At 48.0% G+C, this 23,774-nt stretch overlaps 1 protein-coding gene across 2 annotated transcripts; it reads left to right on the top strand.

Moving 5' to 3' along the window:
* Positions 1-19,184: 19,184 nt before the first annotated feature.
* Positions 19,185-23,146, top strand: LOC125534984 (cellulose synthase, putative (DUF1644)). 2 transcript variants are annotated; one of them, XM_048698045.2, is made up of 4 exons: positions 19,185-19,411; positions 19,865-19,954; positions 21,569-22,718; positions 22,801-23,146. In XM_048698045.2, the coding sequence occupies exon 3, from the start codon at positions 21,575-21,577 to the stop codon at positions 22,700-22,702; it is 1,128 nt and encodes a 375-aa protein (XP_048554002.1). In that variant the 5' UTR covers positions 19,185-19,411; positions 19,865-19,954; positions 21,569-21,574; the 3' UTR covers positions 22,703-22,718; positions 22,801-23,146. The 2 variants fall into 2 exon arrangements, with proteins under 2 accessions (XP_048554002.1, XP_048554001.1); XM_048698044.2 differs by having other exon boundaries at positions 21,574-22,718.
* The last annotated feature ends 628 nt before the right edge of the window (positions 23,147-23,774 follow it).

The following is a 23,774-nucleotide window of genomic DNA, read 5'->3' on the forward strand; positions in this document are numbered from 1 at the left end:
CCGGTGCGCAAATTGTCTTCGGCATTGCAAGGCGGGTTCCTCCTCCAGGTCCTTCATAGAAGATTGTAAACACCAAGAGTAGTGTCCGGCTCTGCAAAATAAGTTTCCACATATTGCCATAGAGAGAATAATATTGACACAAATCAAATCTGCCGACGTATTCCACAGTGCATCATCACACTACGGCCAAGTCCTTTACTCGAATCGTTTTTACTTTTCCCCCTCAGCATGTTTTGCGAGGCGGTTTCCTTGGCACGTCTTGTCAAAGCAGAGATCGTGTACCCCCTTTACGGGACTCTCATCAATACGGACGTGGGTAACCCAACCGCGCCATTTATCACGGCGCTTGGGAGGCAAGCAAGTTTTACTAGGCTGGTGGGGACGCACAACCGCATCCGCCCATATAAGGGGATAAGGATCCACCCTTTTACCTACGCCTTCTTCCTCTTTTGCCTATCCATCTCTTGCGCACTCAAGCTCCAGCGCCCAAGCCCGCACTTCCCACCTCAATCTTCTCCAGCAATGTCCGGAGCGGGAGGCAAGTGGATGGTCTCCTCCGTCACGGAGGGCCATGTCAAAAAGCTAAGGGAGGCCGAATACTTGTCCAAAGACATCGCGCACCGGCTTCCCGAGGAGGGGCAGCTTCTCCCCACCCCAAGGCCCCATGAGAGGGTAGTATTCCTTCCCCACTTCCTCCGCGGACTGGGTTTTCCACTCCACCCATTTGTCCGGGGGCTCATGTTTTACTATGGCCTGGATTTCCACGATCTGGCCCCGAACTTCGTCCTCAACATCTCGGCGTTCATCGTCGTGTGCGAGGCCTTCCTCCGCATCCGCCCCCATTTCGGCCTCTGGCTCAAGACCTTCAACGTCAAGCCCAAGGTGGTGCGCGGCAGCCAGGCGGAATGCGGAGGCGCCATGGCGGGCAAGATGGCCAACGTCCTATGGCTCGAGGGCTCCTTCGTGGAGACCCTGAAGGGGTGGCAATCGTGGTGGTTTTACATCACCGAGCCGCGCGATCCGAAATGGATCGCAACCCCCGAGTTCCGATCCGGACCCCCCACGTGGCTTATGTCCTGGAAAGAGACGGGCCTGTCGTGGGGCGACGAAAAAGAGGTGACCGGACTGCAGACATGCATCCAGTCCCTGGTGAGCAAGCCGATCAAGCTCATCAATGTAGTCCAGGTTATGCTCGTCCGCCGGATCCTCCCGTGTCAACAATGGGGCTTTAATCTGTGGGATTTCAACCCGGCGCAGCACCAAACCCTTAGCAGGCTCTTCGACACGACGTATGAAGATGTCTGGAAGGTGCTAACCAAAGGCGCCGATTCTCCCACATCCGCTTCCGAGGACCGCGGATACAGCTCACAGCGTCACGCTAGCGAGGTAAGCTATTTTGACTCTATGCGGGATCTAAGCTCCCTTACCTTTGACAGGCTTGGCGGGCGAAGTCCGGATCAATTAACTGTCTGGCTCCCTTGCCCGAAGACTCAGCCCCCGCTCTACTAGCGAAGCTGCTGGTTCTGGCACCTTATGTGGTGCCGGAGAAGAAGGCCAAGAAGAAGAAGGCCACTGGGACTCGAAAGAGTTCCCGGCATATGGTGGTGTCGGACTCGTCGTCCGACGAGTCCGAGACGCACTCCCCCCGTGAAGACGAGGAGGAGGAAGAAGAAACCTCTCCCCCCCAACGGGGGAAGGAGAGAAGAGGAAGGCCGCCCCAACGGGGGAGGCCGAGGGGTCTAGGAAAAGGAAGACCCCTCCGCCGGACTACGCCCCCAACGCCGAAGAGGGCAAAGAGGAGTGGCCAAACAGGGCCAAGCGTCCGGTGAAATCGTAAGTTTGGATATCAGAATAACTCATGATGTTCCTTTGTTGCACAGCTTTCCCTAATGTCGAACATAATTATGCAGCCCGCCCCAGGCCGAACTCAATGAGTCGTCGAGCGGCTCCCTGGATTCATCGGACGTGAACTCAGTTCCGCCCGCTGTCTCCCCCCGCACTGCGGACGACACCGAAGTGGCGTCGCAACGAGCTCCGGGGCAGGAGGAGATGGTCCTGGAGGAGCCGCAGGGCGACCTCCCGGACCCCAGGAGTAAAGGGGACAAGACCCCCCAGGGCTCCAAGTCCGGCTTTGTGCCGGACACCGCGCCGGAATCTTCAACAGTTCCAGACCGCGGTAGGCGAACTCCTTCCAAGAGGAGCAAGCCTTCTGAGCCGGCGGCCTCCGTCCAACTGGAGGTGCTGGACAATCTGCTCGAGGTGCTTGACGGCGCCTCCATCGACGAGGAGCACCGTACTATTATGAGTACGGTGATCCAGAAGGTTCAGTCCGCCAAGAGCGGACTGAGTGAAGCTTGCGCTAGCCTCCTAACGGGCTTCGAGGTAAGTAAAAATATGTAAAAATATAACCGCATAGACAGTAGCCCCTGATGCTCTGTTTGGCGTTCGGAAAGAAAAGCCGAATAGAGGATCTAGTAAATTTCGCAGAAGTCTAACAATAAAGAGTCAATATGTGTGTGCAGGCTTCGCTGCTATCCACCGCCGCACTGACTGCGGAGGTGGGTGTCCTGAAACAGGACCTCAAGCGGACCGAGCAAGAGCTCGGCCTTGCCAAGCGGCAGCTCAAGGAAAAAGAAGGTAGGAAATACCTTACAGAAAAAGTGCCTGTAGAGAGGCGTGATTGCAAAAAATAACAGGATTGCACTGCTTATTATAGGGGTCACGACTGAGGTGGCGACCCTCAAGCAGGCGTTGTCCGAGGCCGAAAAGAAAATGGCCGCGGAGCGCACCGAGCGAGAGAAACTTGGGGCTTAGGTCGGCGAGGTGCAGCAAGAGCTTCAGGCTCTCATGAAAAAACATGTGAGTTTGGAGCTTGAGTCAAAGACCCAAGCGTCCGAGCTCGCGGCGGCCCTTGATGTTGGGGAACGTAGTAATTTCAAAATTTTCCTACACACACGCAAGATCATGGTGATGCATAGCAACGAGAGGGGAGAGTGTGATCTACGTATCCTTGTAGACCGACGGCGGAAGCGTTAGCACAACGCGGTTGATGTAGTCATACGTCTTCACGGCCCGACCGATCAAGCACCGAAACTACAGCACCTCCGAGTTTGAGCACACGTTCAGCTCGATGACGATCCCCGGACTCCGATCCAGCAAAGTGTCGGGGAAGAGTTCCGTCAGCACGACGGCATGGTGACGATCTTGATGTTCTACCGTCGCAGGGCTTCGCCTAAGCACTGCTACAATATTATCGAGGATTATGGTGGAAGGGGGCACCGCACACGGCTAAGAAAACGATCACGTGGATCAACTTGTGTGTCTATGGGGTGCCCCCTGCCCCCGTATATAAAGGAGTGGAGGAGGGGAGGGTCGGCCCTCTCTATGGCGCGTCCTAGGGGAGTCCTACTCCCACCGGGAGTAGGATTCCCCCTTTCCTAGTCCAACTAGGAGTCCTTCCATGTAGTAGGAGTAGGAGACAAGGAAGGGGAAGAGGGAAGAGAAGGAAGGAGGGGGCGCAGCCCCTCCCCCTAGTCCAATTCGGACTAGGCCTTGGGGGGCGCGGCCTGCCTCTCCCTCTCCCCTAAAGCTCAATAAGGCCCATATACTTCTTCTCCCGTATTCCTGTAACTCCCGGGTACTCCAAAAAATACCCGAACCACTCGGAACCTTTCCGATGTCCGAATATAGTCGTCCAATATATTGATCTTTACGTCTCGACCATTTCGAGACTCCTCATCATGTCCCCGATCTCATCCGGGACTCCGAACTCCTTCGGTACATCAAAACTCATAAACTCATAATATAACTGTCATCGAAACCTTAAGCGTGCGGACCCTACGGGTTCGAGAACAATGTAGACATGACCGAGACACGTCTCCGGTCAATAACCAATAGCGGAACCTGGATGCTCATATTGGCTCCCACATATTCTACGAAGATCTTTATCGGTCAGACCGCATAGCAACATACGTTGTTCCCTTTGTCATCGGTATGTTACTTGCCCAAGATTCGATCGTCGGTATCTCAATACCTAGTCCAATCTCCTTACCGGCAAGTCTCTTTACTCGTTTCGTAATACATCATCTCGCAACTAACTCATTAGTTGCAATGCTTGCAAGGCTTATGTGATGTGCATTACCAAGAGGGCCTAGAGATACCTCTCTGACAATCGGAGTGACAAATCCTAATCTCGAAATACGCCAACCCAACATGTACCTTTGGAGACACCTGTAGAGCTCCTTTATAATCACCCAGTTACGTTGTGACGTTTGGTAGCACACAAAGTGTTCCTCCGGTAAACGGGAGTTGCATAATCTCATAGTCATAGGAACATGTATAAGTCATGAAGAAAGCAATAGCAACATACTAAACGATCGAGTGCTAAGCTAACGGAATGGGTCAAGTCAATCACATCATTCTCCTAATGATGTGATCCCGTTAATCAAATAACAACTCTTTGTCTATGGTTAGGAAACATAACCATCTTTGATTAACGAGCTAGTCAAGTAGAGGCATACTAGTGACACTTTGTTTGTCTATGTATTCACACATGTATTATGTTTCCGGTTAATACAATTCTAGCATGAATAATAAACATTTATCATGAAATAAGGAAATAAATAATAACTTTATTATTGCCTCTAGGGCATATTTCCTTCACTTGAGACTGCCAAGTCTGCCAAGGCCGAAGCCCAAAAGGCCCTCCAAGAGTTGGAGGAGATTAAGAAGATAGCAGCGGGTAAGGCATTCTTTATGCAAAGCAGAAATATAAAAGTAAACTACTTGTTACTTACCCGAATCCGGAGTTCTCCAGGGGCATTCGCAGATCTTCCCCGCAGCGTATCCGACGCCGCCGCATTCTACCGAGCTGAAGAGGGCAGCTCGACGGAGAAGGTGTTCTGGTCTCAGTATGCTGAGGCCGGACACCCTGTGCCCTTGAGCGACCAGCTGAAACAGCTGGTCGAGCTCCACAAGGCGGCCGAACAGGCCATGAAGGGCTTCATAGTTCGGCTATGGCCCGGAGAGGCCCTGCCTGGGAGCTACTTCGGGCTGGTGCGGCGGCTGGTGGAGGCCTGTCCAAGGCTCGAGGTCATCAAGCGCTCCGTCTGCATCGAAGGTGCCCGTCGGGCCCTTGCTCGTGCAAAGGTGCACTAGGGTAAGCTGGACGGTGAGAAGCTTGTGAAGGACGGGCCGCCACCGGGGAAGGAGCATCGCAAGCCCGAGAACTATTACAAGGATGTTCTTGCGGGTGCCCGCCTTGTGGCGGATGAATGTACCAAGGATGTAATTTTTGAATAAACTCGCTCGTTTTTATCCTGTGCGCTGAAAACTTGTTCATAGGCGCTTAAGCAATGCTTGTTGAATTTAAAATATTATTTTCTGTGCGGCCGTTTATCAAAAAATTGAGAGATGGCCAGTCGTCGGCTTCTGCCCCCATGCCACTAGTGCTGGGGTGTTCGGGATAAACCTGAGCGCTCTTTTTCCCATAGTTGGGTCCTTCGAGGGAGGCGCTCAGCACAACGAACCAGGCAATCGGACTATAATGCTTGAACACTCTCACTTAGCCATAGAACTTTATAATTTTAAATTTTGGCGAAGCCCCTAGTTCGGAAGACCGAGTTCGGGGCGCTATCCACGCCTTGGCCGGACAAATCTGGCTCCTCGCTCGAAGCGGCATAAGTCTTTAGGGACTCGAAAAAACCTCTCGAACAGCGACCGGTCTCTCGCCTCATCATGACAGTCAGTTTTAGCTTTCTCCACCGAGGTGCTTAACCCAGCTCAACCGGGGCACAATCGCAGTGGTTCTCTTAGTGCTACCTTAGCCGATATAGCGGAACGTAAGGCACCAAAACATAGGAGCCGGGCAAACCCAACTATTGACCCAAATCATGATTCGGAGCCGATGCATATAGTGCTATAAGTTCGGGGTGCCGCACTTGTGAAAGTGTACGGACTTCTCACACCATATTAAAGGGTACTGAAGCCCCTGGCGTACTTGCCGTACCACAGTGTACGGGTGCAACATGTCGTTAATGAACATATATAAAAGAGAGTAATGCAGAAAATAGACAAAAGCTATGCATTGTTTATATAAAGGCTATTTATCAAAACCGAACGATACAAATAGTGCGGTAAGCAAAAGATATTGGACTATTCAGTATGTCCTGACCGGGGGTAGGCCGTGGAATTATATTTAAAACAGGTATACCGCTCGTAACAGAGACCACCTGGGAGTTCCATAGTGCGGCATGGCTTGTCTGCCTCCCTGGATCTTGCATCGTTTGTGTGGCAGTCGAATTGCCGAACAGGTCGTCCGAAGTATGGAGTCCTGAAGGTAAGAAAAAATTAAAAAGAGAATCCGGCAGCCCCTAGTACGTTTTAAGCCGTATTCTGGGCATGCCGTTATTGTGCCCCTTCCCCTATGCCCATGGTATTTCAAGGGCGTAGTTATGTACGCGAGGTACTGGTTTCGCTATGTCGCGATAGCTGGGGTTGGGGTCGCATTGCTACGCTTGCTCAGAGTGTGCCAGGCGGTCCTGCTGTGGGTTACTCCGGGCGCGCTTGGCAGTGTCTGGCTTTTTAATGGCCGGACTGGAGAATTGCCTGAGAAGGCTACTTCGTACCTCCGCTGCGAGAGCCGCCGTATGCTCTTCCGTACGAAGGGAGCATTCGGTGTTTCCGTTGACCGTAATTACTCCTCGAGGGCCTGGCATCTTGAGCTTGAGATATGCGTAGTGCGGCACCGCATTGAACTTTGCAAATGCGGTTCGTCCGAGCAGGGCGTGATAGCCACTACGAAACGGGACTATATCGAAGATTAACTCTTCGCTTCGGAAATTTTCCGGGGATCCGAAGACCACGTCAAGTGTTACTGAGCCTGTACAGTTGGCTTCTACACCTGGTATAACGCCTTTAAAGGTCATTCTTGTGGGCTTAATCCTTGAGGGATCTATGCCCATTTTCCGCACTGTATCCTGATAAAGCAGGTTCAGGCTACTGCCGCCGTCCATGAGGACTCTTGTGAGATGAAATCCGTCGATGATTGGGTCGAGAACCAATGCGGCAAAGCCGCCATGACGGATGCTAGTGGGATGGTCCCTTCGATCAAAAGTGATCGGGCAGGAGGACCATGGGTTGAACTTTGGGGCGACTGGCTCTATCGCGTATACGTCCCGTAGCGCACGCTTCCGCTCCCGCTTGGGAATGTGGGTTGCGTATATCATGTTCACCGTCCGCACTTGTGGGGGAAAGCCCTTCTGTCCATTGTTGTTCGGCGGCTTGGGCTCCTCGTCGTCGCTGTGCAGCCCCTTGTCTCTGTTTTCGGCCCTTAACTTGCCTGCCTGCTTGAACACCCAACAATCCCTGTTAGTGTGATTGGCTGGCCTTTCGGGGGTGCCATGTATCTGGCACAAGCGATCGAGTATTCGGTCCAAACTGGACGGGCCCTGAGTATTCTTTTTGAATGGCTTTTTCCGCTGACCGGATTTATAGCCTTTGAATCCGGCATTGACTGCCGTGTCTTCATTGCTGTCGCTGTTAACGCGGTGTTTTTTCTTATTCCGACGTGTCCTGCCACTTTTGTCCTTGGTATCCGAATTACCAGGGTTCTTTGATAAGTTGTTACTGCGAGCTAGCTAGCTGTCTTCTCCCGCGCAAAAGTGGGTCATGAGTGTCGTGAGGGCTGCCATGGATTTCGGCTTTTCCTGTCCCAGGTGCCGGGCAAGCCACTCGTCGCGGATGTTATGCTTGAAGGCTGCTAGGGCCTCTGCGTCCGGACAGTCGACTATTTGGTTTTTCTTTGTTAGGAACCATGTCCAGAATTGTCTAGCCGATTCCTCTGGCTGCTGAATTATGTGGCTTAAGTCGTCGGCATCCGGCGGTCGCACGTAAGTGCCCTAGAAGTTGTCGAGGAATGTGGCTTCCAGGTCCTCCCAAGAACCGATTGAGTCTACTGGCAAGCTGTTAAGCCAATGCCGGGCCGGTCCTTTAAGTTTGAGCGGGAGGTATTTGATGGCGTGTAGATCATCGCCGCGTGCCATGTGGATGTGAAGGAGATAATCCTCGATCCATACCGTCGGGTCTGTTGTGCCATCGTATGATTCGATGTTTACGGGTTTGAAACCCTCTGGGATTTTATGATCCATTACTTCATTCGTGAAGCATAGCGGGTGTGCAGCGCCTCTGTACTGGGCTATATCACGACGTAGCTCGGAAGCGCTATGTCTGTTGTGTTCGACCCGGCCGGATTTGTTGTATCCGGAGTGAAGATCATTGTCACATGCCGTAGGGCGCCTGCGCGATCCGTAGATCGATCTTGTTTGTCTTGCCTTATCCTCCAGTATGTCTCGCAGGTCGGGAGCATTTTCCCGTGCCTTAGTTGAGTGGCGTCGGGGCATGGCTTGGGTGGAGGGCCGAGGGGCCTCTCTGACGCGGCCGCGAGGTGGCCGGTCTGCCATGTCATGCGCTGGTGATGTAGGTGCTTCCTCCTCTAATCGGGGTAGCGGCCTGCGCTTCGGGTAACTCTTGGAGGGGCGTTCGAGTTCATACTCTTCGTCCGTAAGAACTTCAGTCCATCTGTGAGCTAGCAAATCTTGGGCAGCTTTAAGCTGTTGCTGCTTTTTCTTGAGGCTGCTTGCCATGGCTAAAAGCCTGCGTTTAAAATGCTCTTGTTCGGCGGGGTCTGATGGTATGACGAATTCGTCGTCATCGAGGCTTGCCTCGTCTTCGGAGGGAGGCGTATAGTTATCATCCTCAACCTCTCGGTCTGCCGCTCTCTCAAGAGGGCTGGCTTCTCCATCTTCCTATGCCGAATCTTGCTGAGGTGGGTGTTCTTCGGCGTTATCCGGGGTAGTATTATCTCCCGTGCCGGAATCACCGTTTTTTCTTTGGCGGGATTTAGAGCGGCGCCGTTGACGCCGACGCTTTGGCTGTTTCTTGGGGGCGTCATCCCCCACTGTTCCATCGCCATCTCCATCTTTTGGAGTATCCACCATATATATGTCATATGACGAGGTGGCCTTCCAGCGCCCTACAGGTGCTGGTTCCTGTTCGTCTCCTACATCATCGTCCATGCCGTCGATATCTTCGGAGCTGAAGTCAAGCATGTCGGTTAGATCATCGACAGTGGCTACAAAGTGGGTGGTGGGTGGGCTTTGAATTTCCTTATCATCCGTATCCCACCCTCGCTGACCATAGTCCGGCCAGGGCTCTCCTGATAAAGAGAGAGACTTAAGAGAGTTCAGGATGTCGCCAAAAGGTGAATGCTGAAAGATGTCTACGGCGGTGAACTCCATTATCGGCGCCCAATCGGATTCGATTGGCAGGGGCGCGGGGGGTTCGGAGTCCGGGGAGGAGTCCGGATCCTCGGAGTCATGGGCCATGCGGAGTGCGGGGCTGGAGTTCGGCTCGATCGCCTCTGAGATCGCAGCCCCTGAGGCAGCGTCTAACCGCTGATCCTCGATCGGCGCAGTATACTCCGAATCAATGGTCGAAACCGATGCGTATGCGGCCTCCAAGGCGCTGTTCGGCGGCAGAGCTATATCATGCCCATCGAGACAGTGCGGCGCGCTTGGCTGTGGCTCGAATCCGTCGAAGATCAAGTCCCCGTGGATGTCAGCCGTGTAGTTTAGGCTTCCAAACCTGACCTGATGGCCAGGGGCGTAGCTTTCGATCTGCTCCAGGTGGCCGAGTGAATTAGCCCGCAGAGCGAAGCCGCCGAAGACGAAGATCTGTCCGGGGAGAAAAGTTTCACCCTGGACTGTATCGTCGTTGATGATCAAAGGAGCCATCGGGCCTAAAGGCGACGACACAGAGGAACTCTCAATGAAAGCACCAATGTCGGTGTCAAAACCGGCGGATCTCGGGTAGGGGGTCCCGAACTGTGCGTCAAGGCCGGATGGTAACAGGAGACAAGGGACAAGATGTTTTTTACCCAGGTTCGGGCCCTCTCGATGGAGGTAATACCCTACTCCTGCTTGATTAATATTGATGATATGGGTAGTACAAGAGTAGATCTACCACGAGATCAAGGAGGCTAAACCCTAGAAGCTAGCTTATGGTATGATTGTTGTGTATGGAGTTGATTGCCTACGGACTACAACCCTCCGGTTTATATAGACACCGGATAGGGTTAGGGTTACATAAAGTCGGTTACAATGGTAGGAGATCTTGAATATCCGCATCGCCAAGCTTGCCTTCCACGCCAAGGAAAGTCCCATCCGGACGGGACGAAGTCTTCAATCTTGTATCTTCATAGTCCAGGAGTCCGGCTGAAGGTATAGTCCGGCTACCCGAACACCCCCTAATCCAGGACTCCCTCAGGGGCCAAACCTCGGAGACGCGTGCCGCCTCTTCGGACATGCCACCACACCACCCCGCATGTATGAGGGGCCAGTGCGACGCTCCGGTGGCATTGCTACCCCCTCAGGGCCCCCGTCCCGCCTAACCCTGGAGCGGTTGACCACGAGATCTAGCCCTTTGACTTTTCATGGACGGGCTTTGAACAGTGGACCTCTCCACCCGGTTGTGTCAAGTCAGCTCAGAGGGACACCTGGGAGCAACATCCGGGCCAAACCGACAGCTACATCCCCTCCGTGTAGACCCGATGCGTCTGTTTTCCCCCTCCAGGTGCCGGCGGCGCCGTCCGTTAGGGGGGCCATGCCCCGGAGATGCGTGCCGCCTCTTCGAACATGCCACAACACCACCCGGTTGTGGTAGGTCATCCCATAGAAACACTTGAGAGTAACGACCCCTCCGTATAGACCCGATGCGGCTGTTTCCGCCCTCCAGATGTTGGCGGCGGCGCCATCCGTGAGGGGGGCACACCGCGGATGTGAGGGGGTCACACTCCGAAGACGGGTGCCGGGCGTTTGCAACCGCCACTCAACTTCTATCGCATAGGTGTTTTTGATTTTAATAAAATTTAAGGACCTATATTCAAAAGAACATGACATCATATTATTAATGTGCTCGAAAAAAATACAAACTATATATATATATGTTCATAATCTATGGAAAAAAATTACAAACTACATATATATTCATATAATACATAAAAAAGCATGAACACATATTTTTTAAAAAGCATAAAAACATATGAAAAAAAACGTATGTAAAAAAAGCATTAAAACATATGCAAAAAAAGTATGTAAAAAAATAGCTATGCCGACGGCAAAGCCGTCGGCATAGATACGGCAGAGTTCTGGTGGGCGCCGTGCCGCGGATCGGTGACGTGGCAGATATGCCGTCGGCATACCTACGCCGCGGATCGGTGACGTGGCATGCGGAGATATACCGACGGCCGCCCGTCCCGACCGTCGGCACAGGTTTGACGGCGTTAGCCGCTAGTCACGGGCGGGGTCGCCGGGCCCATAGTTATACCGACGGCTGATTTATGCCGACGGCTGCTGTCGGCATGTCAGCGGCTAGGTCGACGGCCGTTCTGTGCCGACGGCGGCCGTCGGCATAGATCCACGTAACCCGACGGCCAGTGTAAGCCGACGGCCAGGACTGGGCTGTCGGCATATCTCAAACTAGGCCGACGGCAGCCGTAAGCATAGGTTTGGCCGTCGGCGTATGCCCGTTTTCCGGTAGTGTTAGTATTTGTTGGTGAATTTGGTGTTGCCACCCCCATTGTAAACCGACTAGTACTACTTCCATTATTCCTTGTTTAATTAACTCATTTGTACATGCTACCCAAAAAAAAACAGAGATGACCACTGAATTCATTTGAAAGAAGTTTCTAGTGATGTACTCTTTTTGTCACATATAACTCGCATTTTGTTGGTCAAACTGACGATCTAGAGATACACGCGGGCCTTCTATTTTAAACCCAAGCTTGAGATACGCTACATTTCATCGGCTCCATCCAAGCTCCAAAGCAACTAAATCCACCAAAAGAAACATCAAATAAAGTGACAAAACCAAACACCTGCTCTGAATTGGAAGTGTACGTTCCATTTTTGTATTGAAGGCAATGAGGTTGCTGGGACCAGAGAATATGTATTGATCATTTAACTATCTGAATTATCCACAACCCTGTCGCCGGGGGTACCCACGCTGCTAGGATGCGGAAGCCAAAGCTGGGTGGCCATTCCAAAGGCCGCCAGCGTGCCGCGCCATCGTCCGCCATTCCTCTGCAGCTGCCCACGTGTCCTACTCCAACACTGCTCCGGGGGTAACCACGTTTCCTTAAACTATTGTCCCTTTTTATTGTATATATTTTGTTGTTGGGTCTGGTATTGCTACTCCAACTCTGGTATTTTGTGAATTGACTAGTATTTTATTACTCCTTGTTTAATCAACTCATTTTATGATTCATTTGCTACGATCCCCGGAAAAAAAAGGTTCAGTCAGTCATAGAAATTGCCACGCAAAGGGTGGTCATGCCATTAGTTGCTGATTGTAAATGTATCTCCACAAAATTTGAATGCTCGAGTGGCACCTTCAGGAACAGATGGTGAAAAAAAATAAACTTGATAGCATCTCCTAAACGCATGCAATAGAATAAAGTAACCCAAGCACTGGCAGCAGACCTAAATAAATAATGATGCGCTACAGGTAGTTAAAGAAAATGACAAAATGTTCACTGAAAAAGCTCCATGAAGAAACATACCAGCTATAGTGTGAAGTGAATTAGTGTACTGCAGTCAAAAGGTATCTATACGAACCAGGGAGGAGGTTACACAAAGTCCAGTTACCTGCAAAGCATCCTGCTGAGGGGAAGAAGAAAGAACAGTTGAAAGAAGCTCTATGCTGTTACGCGCAACATCAAAATCTTCCTTTGTTTCTTCGGCAGTATATATATGCATATGCACATCTTCAAAGGTCTGTTGGGTAAAGTTTGCACCAGCTTCAGCTTCAGCAACTGAGCGTGGTGGAGTAAATATGGGGGCCAAGCTCTCATTGTCGCGTCCAGGAAACCGCACTCCTCTTGATTTCAGACTCTATAGTACATTGGTAAATAACAAAATGGAAACTTGTTTCTGCATACTTTCTCGGTTTTTCCTCGCAGACCAGCAGGTAGCGGAGCTCCTCACCGGACGCTCCCCACACCTCAATCAGCATAAGCACCCCTTGTTCCTGTTATTCACCACAGTTTGCGGATCATCAACCAACCTGACCATCTCATCAAGAACCCTCTCCGCAGCAACCTCGGAAAAAACCTTCTCAAAGTTCTTGGCAACGATCTCGAGAAGGAACACGGAGAGAAACTGGACTCTTGCATCCTTCAGCACAAGCCGCTTCTTGTCCAGCTCCATGCTGTCCACCTTCCCAGCATTGATCAGGTCACAGATTGTCAGCCCAAACTACTGGCTAGCTAGCTCTCGATCTCTCCCTTGATCGAGGGAGCAGAGCAGAGCAGCTCATGTTTGCTCGTGAGAGAGAACAGAGTAAGACCAAACAATATGCTGCTACAATGCAAGCTACGATCACACGCACACACACTTGAAATGGAGTAGTAATAGCTCATATAGTAATACTTTGATGTTGATAGCTTGATTTACAGTGAAGGAGTCCAGCTCCTTATGTAGCAGTACAAACCGACTATGATCCTAGCTGACATCACTGCTTACATCATAGGTCCTTGGCTGACCTCACTACTAGCTACATCACACTAAAAAATAATATCTACTAGCTACCTTAGCTAGTAAGTCACGTAAGTGCAGCCGACCTGCACTCCTTTGACAGGGTCTAATTCCACACTCTCCCCCCACCTCAACCTTGTCAAAGGGGCTTGACGTCGATGATCCCCACCTGCAGGCCTCGTCCGCCGGCCCACGCGGAGCAGGATCTCGGCCAGGAGGTCGTCGTCCTCCAGCACCCTCGGCACGGAGCCCCCTGCCGCCGGTGCCGCCTCGCCGTCCATTGCTCCGCCGGTCTCCACGCCGGCGCAGGCAGACAGAAAGGGGATCCTTTTCGTTGACTGCTACTCTGTTTTTTTTCTTGTTGAGTCGCCTACACATATTCCAGCCTGCTTACTTTTTTTTTGCGGATGAGGTGCTTACATTTGCACTGTTTAAAAAAACGAATTCAAATCCATGGTAGCTAAAAGTAGGTTGCCCAAAAACGAATTCGGGTCAGTCGACCGGAGACGACACAGCTTGCTGCATCGTGGCGGTGGCTTGAGGCGCGTGGTAGGGGACATGTTCGCGTTAGATTCCCTTTCGGATTGGACAAGCGCCCTCACGGGAAGCGAGCGGCCGAAGGAGAAGGAAGAAGAACGGTTCTCGTTGGACCTTAATTCAACGGTCGAAATCGACTGCCGTATTTTCCCCCAATTTTGTCATTTGACGATTTTATTTGCGGGCCGCATTAGCTTCTGAATTGAAATGCCGGCTTGCTTGTTTTTTTTTCTTCATCGGAAAACAGTAGGAAAGAAACCTACAATTATTTTCTATTCAAATTGTGAATGAGATCTTCTTAATGGAAACCTTGCTAGATTTAGATCGGGAAAATTGTAGGAGTACATATTATTGATTTTTTGAACATTTATCAAAATGTGAAAATTTGTCAAAAAATTTGGGAACTATGAACTTTTTCTTTCAACACAAGAGAACAATTTTCTAAATTGAGAGCATTTTAAATTTTTTTCAAATGTTTTGGAAAAAATAAACGTAAAGATATTTTGAATTTCTTGAGTTTTTTAAATATATTTTTTAGTTTTCATTCTTTTTAAATCGTGAACATTTATTAAAGTTCTAAAAGAATATCAAAACTATGAACCTTTTTTAAATTCCGTTTTCAAATCCAAACCAATCTTAATGCTTTTGAACATTTCATGAACTTTTTGTACAATTTTGAAAATTTTCAAAAATTATGAAACATGAAAAATAAAATACCAAAAAACAACCGAAAACATTGCCCACAGTTTGACGCAGAGAGCGTCAAATACAAAAAGGCACTACTTCTCGCCCGTTGTGAGTTCTTTTTTTTCTTTTGACAAAGTCTCTTGCAAGCTGAAGGTGGCGCTCGCCTAGAGAACATGGTGTTTCTTTATTGGAACGTTTTTTTTACACGTGTTTGCTCTCGACCCTTCTAGTCGGTTCCGCGTGCGTTTTTTGTGATCAATGAAACACGTGGTTACCCTAAAAAAACATGGCCCAGTTATGCATTCAAGCGACAGTTTTTCCGGAAGTACCTTTCTACACCTGAGCTCATATGCTCCTGCTATGAACAGTAAAATAAATAAAATAGAAAACATTTCAAAAAATTCTGAAATTTTTTTGTGGCATACCTTAAGAAATGTTTGTTGTGCATGCAAAATTTCATCACGAAATCACATTGGTGGAGGTCATCGCAAAAAAAACAAAATCAAAGCTCCAAAATGCGTTTGAAAGTAACATTTTCAAAGTATCGATTTTGTTTTTTTTACCATGCCTTCCACCAATGTCATTTCATGACGAAATTTTGCATGCACAACAAACATTTCTTATAGTATGCCACACAAAAAATTCAGAATTTTTTGAAATATTTTTCTATTTCATTTATTTTACTATTCATAGCAGGAGCATATGAGCTCACGTGTAGAAACTCCACGTCCCAGCTTTCCTTCCTTTTTCCACTTTGCTCGTTTTATTTTTCTCCATTCTCCGGGATAAAAAAACAAGAATATATATTAGAGACACGTGGACATGTGTGTTAAAAACGTATCAAATTATTATTTTAAAGGGTTTCACACATTCATACAAAAATATTTCTACACTTGAAAATTGTTCATTGTGTATTAACAAATATCGTAAATAGTTTTAAAAACCATTATGCATTTTAAATTCAAAATTATAGATATTATACAATATTTTCCTTGTATTTACAAATTTTTAATAGTTTAGGCTGTCGCTGCTTTCTATTTTGAGCCTTGTTCTTGCTCTTGGATCACTACGGATCAACAAGCTATTGAACTACTCCTAGAAGGCACTGTGGGACTTTCCCAATCTATTTTAACCTGTGCTTGTGCTACAAATAGTGCACCCGCACAATTGGGATTTGATTTGATGAAATAGCTAGTCAAAAAATAATCATCCCATATTAAAAAGAGTTTTCATGCATTAATAATTGTGCATGATGCACTGAAAAGATTCACTGTACATTTAAAAAAGTTTATCATGCATTTTCAAAAGGTTTTCATCATGCATTAAGTTTTTTACGACAATAAAAAAACCATACTATTCAAAAAAATACGTTCATCACATTTAAAAATGTTCACATGTTAAAACTTGTTCATGAAAAAATTACAGAATGTTATTGAAATTTTAAAAGACTGTTCTTAACTTTTTGAAAACAATGTTCATGAAATATAAAAAATAATTACCATGTATTTAAAAATATTAAAACATGTATTTAAAAAGTATTTAACATGAATTGAAAAAACATTCAATGTGCTTTCAAAAAATGTTCAACGTGTATTTAAAAAAAGAAAATAAAACGGAAATGGTAAAAGGAGAAAATAAATAAATAAGAAAAGGAAAATAAAAGATAAAATGAAAAGCCGAAAGAAAACTAAAATACAAAAAACAACAAAAACACAAAAATGATTAAAAATGGAGGGAACCTTCCAAAACTATAACACCACATCCACATGGTCGGGTGACGGTTGTGTCGAATCGCGGGAGGCAAGAGCTACGTCTGTCTTGCAAGAGGCGACATATAGCATTTTTGGTTGCTATAGGTTCCCTGAGTCACATCCATGATCATAAACAAGGGTTTCACATGGCTTTAGATCCATTACGACCACGAAAGACAGTAGTCAATAGGCGGCACGCCCAAGTGGCAACTCCCCATGGCAGTTGCACTATTTCACGGCACAACACCAGACTACAATGTCGAGCGGAAGCTATCGTCCTATGTGAGTTCTTTCTCTTTGTGCAACACTCTACTTTTTTTAATAGTGCGGCTTTGATTTACTAATTTAGGCTATGTTTTATTTGCACGTTTTTATTGATGAGTGTACATAGAAATGAATAATTATATTTTTCTGATTGGTTCTTCATACCATATGAAAGAATTATATTAATTATGTATTGAAGAAGATTTATTACAAAGATATAGCTGAATAATCCATTTAAGATAATACTAGACAAATGATGTTTTTGGTATAACATGAGCGGATTTATTGCTTTACAATTCACTTTCAATGCAAATATTGACATAGTCACACCGGGGGGAAAAAGTGCTTGCCTCGCTCTCCGCGCGAGGGGGGTGGGTGGGGGTGAACTCACGTCGCCGCCCCTCTTTCCTTCCTACTATCCCGCTCTGGAATAGTCGGATTAGGCTAGCGGGTGAAGCCCGTCTTGGTGGACAACATCGGCTAGGGCGAGGTCCTCCTAGTGTGGCGTGTCGCCTTGGCCGACATGGCAAACTCGCGGAGCGACGGATTCGGTGGCGTCCTTGCTCGGTGGCTCATCAGGGAGATCGAGTGCGCGGGTTTGGGTAGGTCAGGACTCAGGATTTGAATTGAGGGAGGGACTCACAAGCACTTTCATGTGGTGGCTGTGGGTGCCCCCCGCTATCATAGTGGTTGTCACCATCGCCTTATAGCCATTCCCGTACCTCCTGCCAGTTGGTCGATGGCCTCACCTCCTTAGTTTCTTACTATCTCAGTTGATTGTGTCGTCTCGTCGCATCTGGGCCTCTTTTAAGGATCTAGGTTGAGGATGTGTTCCGGTTAGAAGAGGAGACACACTCTGTACCGCACGACCGAGTGGTGTCGGGTGGTGTTCGACGCAATGATGGTTTCAATTGGTGGAGTTGGATCGTTTCCTATTTTTGGCCGAAGTATGATGGCGGTCAAAATTGTCAGTTTCCTCCCCCACTGAATCGTAAAATTACAGATTCATTCCTCGTTCTTTTTTCCCTTTCCTATAAACCCACGTCAACGGAAGAGGTGGACAACGTCGTCGTACTAGTCCTTACCATTGCCTTATAGCCATCCCCTCACCTCCTGCCCGTTGGTCGATGGCCTCGCCTCCTTACTCCCTCGTCGTCCATGTTAATTGTGTCGGCTCGTTGCATCTGGGCCTCTTTCAGCGTCTAGGCTGAGACTGCGTTCCGGTTAGAAGAGGAGACACACTCTGCACCACACGATTGAGTGGTGTTGGACGCAACAACGGTTTCAATCAGTGGAGTTGGATCGTTTCCTATTTTTGGCCGAAGTCTGTCAGTATGGTCAAAATTGACGGTTTCCTCCCCACTGAATTGCAAAATTACAGATACACCCCTCGTTCTTTTTTCCTTTCCTATAAACCCACGTCAACGAAAGAGGCAGACAACACCGTCGTAGTAGTTGTCACCGTCGCCTTATAGCAATCCCCCACCTCCTGTCCGCTGGTCGATGGCCTCACTTCCTTAGTCCCTCGCCGTCCATGTTGATTGTGTTGTCTCGTCGCATCTGGGCCTCTTTCAACGTCTAGGTCGAGGTTGCATTCCGACTAGAAGATGAGACAAGCTCTGCACTGCACGATCGAGTGGTGTCGGATGGTGTTGGACACAACGACGGTTCCAATCGATGGAGTTGGATCGTTTCCTATTTTTGGTCGAAGTCTGTCACCAGGGTCAAATTGCCGGTTTCCTCCCCACCGAATCACAAAATTACAGATTCATCCCTCATTCTTTTTTCTCTTTCCTATAAACCCATGTCAACGGAAGAGGCAGACAACACCACCGTAGTAGTCGTCACCGCCACCTTATAGCCATCCCCTACCTCCCACCCGCTGGTCGATGGCCTCACCTCCTTAGTCCCTCGTCGTCCACATTGATTGTGTCGGCCCGTCGCATCTGGGCCTCTTCCATCATCTAGGTCGAGGCTACGTTTCAGTCAGAAGAGGAGACGCGCTCCGCACCGCACCACACGATCGAGGGAGGTCGGACGGTGTCTGATGCATCAACGGTCTCAATCGGCGGAGTCGGATCGTTTCCTATTCTTGGCCGAAGTTTGCGGGTCAAAATTGCCAATTTCCTCCCGTCGAATCGCAAAACCATCCCTCGTTATTTTCCCCTTTTCCATAAACCCACATCAACTACAGAGGTGCACAGCACATATACAAACTTGTACGCATTCACGAGGGCCTTTTTTTCAATGCAATCCATCCACATCCATCCATCCATCCACCCAAACAGAGATGACATACAAAGTTGGAACTTTTCGAAGGGTTCAAAGATAAAAATCGTAGCTTTTCGCATAGAACAAAAACCGCCGTCTCCGGAGCAAAGGAAAGACGGGGCCTTTCACTCCTCTTCCTCTCCCCCTCACCAGAGTCGTCCTGAGTCCTGACCTACCCAAGCCTCCAATCCAATCCAATCCGGCCGCCGCGGCGTGGCCTAGCCTCGCCGCCGGCCCCTCACCCGCGTCGCCGGCCCCGTCCTAGCCCCCACCGCCGTCTCCGCCCGCAGCCACGGGCGGTTACTATTTGAGGTATGGCCCCTTGGCTGTCCGGCGGTTGCTTAATCCCAAACTAAACCGGCGCAAATCGACGCACGGCGTCCAGATCTGCCCATGGATCTGGGCGATTCCGCGGCCTCCATGGCCTTGGAATCGCCGCCTCGTTCTCCTCGGGATAAGGTTGGGGATTTTTGGGTAGCATGGGGCGGGGGTTATTGAGGTGTTAGGGTTCCATGGAGATAGATCGGGGCTGCTCTTGTTGTTGTTGGATCATCTCCATGTGCTTGCTAAAAGTGGTAAACGAAGCAACCTGATGTGCAGTCACATGCTGCAAGTTGAAGAAAATAAATCTGACACTTTAGAAGGGGGGCATTAACTCAAAGAAAATGCGTGCCGATTAGTCGGGAAGCCATGCGAGATTTGGGTTTTTTCGAGCGTCTGTAACCATGGATGACAAACCTTTTTCATTGTGCGATGCGAATGCAGGACCGGCGCCGAAGTCTGAGTTGAGCGCTTTCCGCGAAGGTTTCGGAGAGCCGGATTGCCTGTCTGGGTGTTCTTCAAGGTTGAGCTCAGGTGAGAACTTTGAAATGAATGAATTGTATGCAGTTGTTGTGCTTGTCCAACTGCACCTGGGTGAATTCGGTAATGCTATGAGCACAGCTTCGATCATGATTACTGCTATTTTGAAGTGAGAATGCATCATAGGTCTCAACTAGCTTGTTCCAGTGGATGCAAAGGATCACGTCGTGCTGCATAATGTGATTGGATATCACTAGGGATAGTTTTGCAATGATGATACACATTTATCGTATGTCTTGAATCATTTTACCAGCACTTCAGCCCCTTGATCTGTTCCACTGCGTCAAATGTTTTAAGCAGGTGACGGTACATCATAGAGGCTGTGCTTGATGTGAATATAGGAGATAGTACTCCCTCCGTAAACTAATATAAGAGCGTTTAGAACACTATTTTAGTGATCTAAACGCTCTTATATTAGTTTACAGAGGGAGTACTTACTAGTCTTAGTACGAATGATATGAGTCTGTTGAGAAAGCTAGCATTGGTGTGTGGGTGATTAGGGAAACATGTTTGTTGAGAATTCTGACATTGTTGTGTGAACTGTGGCATGGGTCTCAGCCGTTATCATTTCAATCAATTTCTGTATGCCGCTGGTGAAAGATGTAATGTTCCATTCACTATTGCAATGTAATATAAAGAATATTGTTATGTTACTTCGGCAAAGGAAAACTGTTGTTTATGTTTTTTAAGGTAAACATGCTGTATATAGTTAAAATTATCTACATTGTTTGTCCTAGTATTGGACATGGATAACTTTTATAACTTTCTGATGATATATTTTATAATTTACTAATTACTACTACTCCCTCCGTCCCGAATTAGTTGTCTCAGATTTGTCTAGATACGGATGTATCTAGACACTTTTTAGATGCATCCGTATCTAGACAAATCTGAGACAACTAATTCGGGACGGAGGTAATAGTATTTTAAGGTGAACGGAATCTTATCAACCGTTTCCTTTACTTATTTGATTGAAGATCATACGATGAGTTACTAAAACGAGGATAAATAAGTTCAAATAACATGATTGCAATTACACCTTTCAGTGCTTTTGCACATGTAGTTTGTGCTGCCACTTCATCAGACTAGGACATATATTGAACCGGAGCACCTAATTATACAGGTCTTGGACATAACAGGGGGCTAGGATATATCAAATCATCTAGTCTCTTGTATTAATCTCATCAGTTCTTGTTAAGAGTTGATTTTACCGCTCTGGTTAGTGTAATATGATCGCTGTTGGTTGAACATATGAATCAATTGGATAGTTAGATTCAATATCTGCAAGGTGCAAATTAATTATCTTAATTGATTGAAATCTTAACTGTATGTAAATTTTATATATAACTTGGATTGCATTGACTGAAGCTCAAACTTGTTAGTTTATTGATAACTTGGATGAGCAGAAAACATATAAATCAATTTCGTACCTTCACTGTTGAAGCTGGTTAACATAAGTTCTTTTTCCCCTTTGGCTGCCTTTCTGATTTCAACATTTTCTGATACTTGTGTATATATCTCGAATAATTAGACTCAGTAAAGATGTAATCATTCCTAGATATGTTTCGATGTTAAATTGACTAGTTATGTTCTTCTAATTGGTCCCAGAACAGCATGTCCAAGATGCCAAATCCAGAGAAGAAGTTGTTCAGGATGCCAAGCGCAGATGCCGAGATGGCTGCACTGCACAAGGAATGGGATGATGCTCGGTGTCCAATTTGCATGGACCATCCTCACAATGCTGTACTTCTGTTGTGCAGTTCTCATGACAAAGGATGCAGATCCTACATATGTGATACAAGCTACAGACACTCAAATTGCCTAGACAGATTCAGGAAAATGAAAGTGAACCGCATGGACAGTTCATCACAGCCAAGCTCTTCCTTGCCTGGAGATACAAGTAACCAAAATGCTTCACAGAGATCCCATCTCGGTCCCAGTAGAGGGAGCCCCAGGCTGTTAATCGATGTACCTGAATTCCGTGAAAATCTCAGTCATGAACATGTCATCCGTAGCCCTGCAGCCGTATCTGGACAACAAGAAGGAACTAACTATAATCAAGGTCCAGTAACATTGGAAGCTCTTATGGGACAAGTGACTGGGCAAGTCGAGTCAGCTGAGGCATCCAACTCAAACGAATTGATGTGCCCACTGTGTAGGGGTGCTGTGAAGGGCTGGGAGATCATCAAAGATGCCAGACAGTACCTGGATGAGAAGCCAAGAAGCTGCTCGCGGGAAGCATGCGCATTTTCTGGTACCTATGGTGCGCTCCGTAGACATGCCAGGAGGGTGCACCCCACTACCAGGCCTGCTGATGTGGACCCATCAAGGCGCCGCGCGTGGCACCGCCTGGAGAACCAGCGAGAGTATGGTGACATAATGAGCGCAATCAGGTCGGCTATGCCTGGGTCAGTTGTGCTTGGAGATTACGTCATTGAAGGTGGGCCAAGTGTAGATGAGCGTGAAGACGGTGGGCCAAGTGAGCGAAGCGGGTCTCTGTTGACAACGTTCTTTCTATTCCATATGATGAACAGTGGTCCGCTGAGATCAGGAGACGAGCCAAGAGCCTCATCAAGGGCCCTGAGAAGGCAGAGGCGCCGCTACCTGTGGGGAGAGAACTTGCTAGGCCTCCAATACGACGACGACGACGATGATGAGGATGAGGATAGCCTAGACGAGGAGGTTCAGAGGCCCAGGACTCGCAGGAGGTTCGTGAGGTCAAGGTCGGAGGAGCGGCGCTGACGCGTGGGCGACCATGGTAACTAAATCCTTCACCCACCGTGAAGTTCTTTACCCCATGAATTAGCGATGACCCCTTGCGTGATCTTTTGCCATGCCAGCCGAGGCGCTAGGTGACATGCTGCTTCAGTCAAATGCCTAAAGTGCAGCACGGATCCTTGCGCTGGAAGATCCAGGTCAACCGTGTCGCGTTTAAAGGGTTGGATGGTTGGCCGCACAAGGCATGACCATCCTCAGGGCATATGCTGGAACGTGTGCTCGCTCGCTGTTGTGACCGAAGCTGCTCTTGATGCACCTCGCGTTGTTTGCTCGGCGTGTTACCTATATCCGTATCTATTGTATATATAGTGTTGGAAGCTAGTACCATTTACCGAATTCGTGCATGTACTCTTTTGCACTTGGTATCTTTGTTCAATTGAAGCTGGTAGGGATTGCATTTGGCCCTGATGGTTTTATGTGTTATGCTGGTTGTTCTATCTGTTCTGGTTATCGCGCTCCATATGCTCCTGTCACAAATCTTTGGAGTCCCTAGTGTTGTTGGCTGATGGTTGTCCCTTTTCATTCTATTGGAACCCTTGCAGGATTATGCTCTGACTGCCGGAAGTGGAGTTTTTTAGCTCAAGCTCAAATGAGCTCGGTCTAAAATCAGGGGAAAAAAATCAAAAATAAATAAATAAATAATCTGAATTTTTTTGGTGAAAACATCGACAAAAGTTTTACGTGCTCATGAAATTTCATCTTGAAATCACTTTCTTGGAAGTCATGGCAAAGAAAACAAATTGATGCTCCAAAAGTGTTATTTTCGAAAGCATTTTGGAGTGTTGTTTTTTTTGCCATGACTTCTATTAATGTCTTTTCAAGATGAAATTTCATGGGCACGTAAAATTTTTGTCAATGTTTGCACAAAAAAATCAGGATTTCTTGAATGTTTTCTCTTTTTTCCTTTCTAATTTTACTGTTCATATTTGAGCTCGGGAGCAGAAGATGACTTTCCCTGCCTGTTCTGTTATTTTGCCTATTTGGAAAATAGAGGTTGACCTTGCTCCGGCCTCTACTTGCGAAAGTCCTCTTCCTA

Source organism: Triticum urartu, chromosome 2A (genome assembly GCF_056163025.1).
Source record: "Triticum urartu cultivar PI428250 chromosome 2A, HENAU_Tu73, whole genome shotgun sequence".
Taxonomy (NCBI): domain Eukaryota; kingdom Viridiplantae; phylum Streptophyta; class Magnoliopsida; order Poales; family Poaceae; genus Triticum; species Triticum urartu.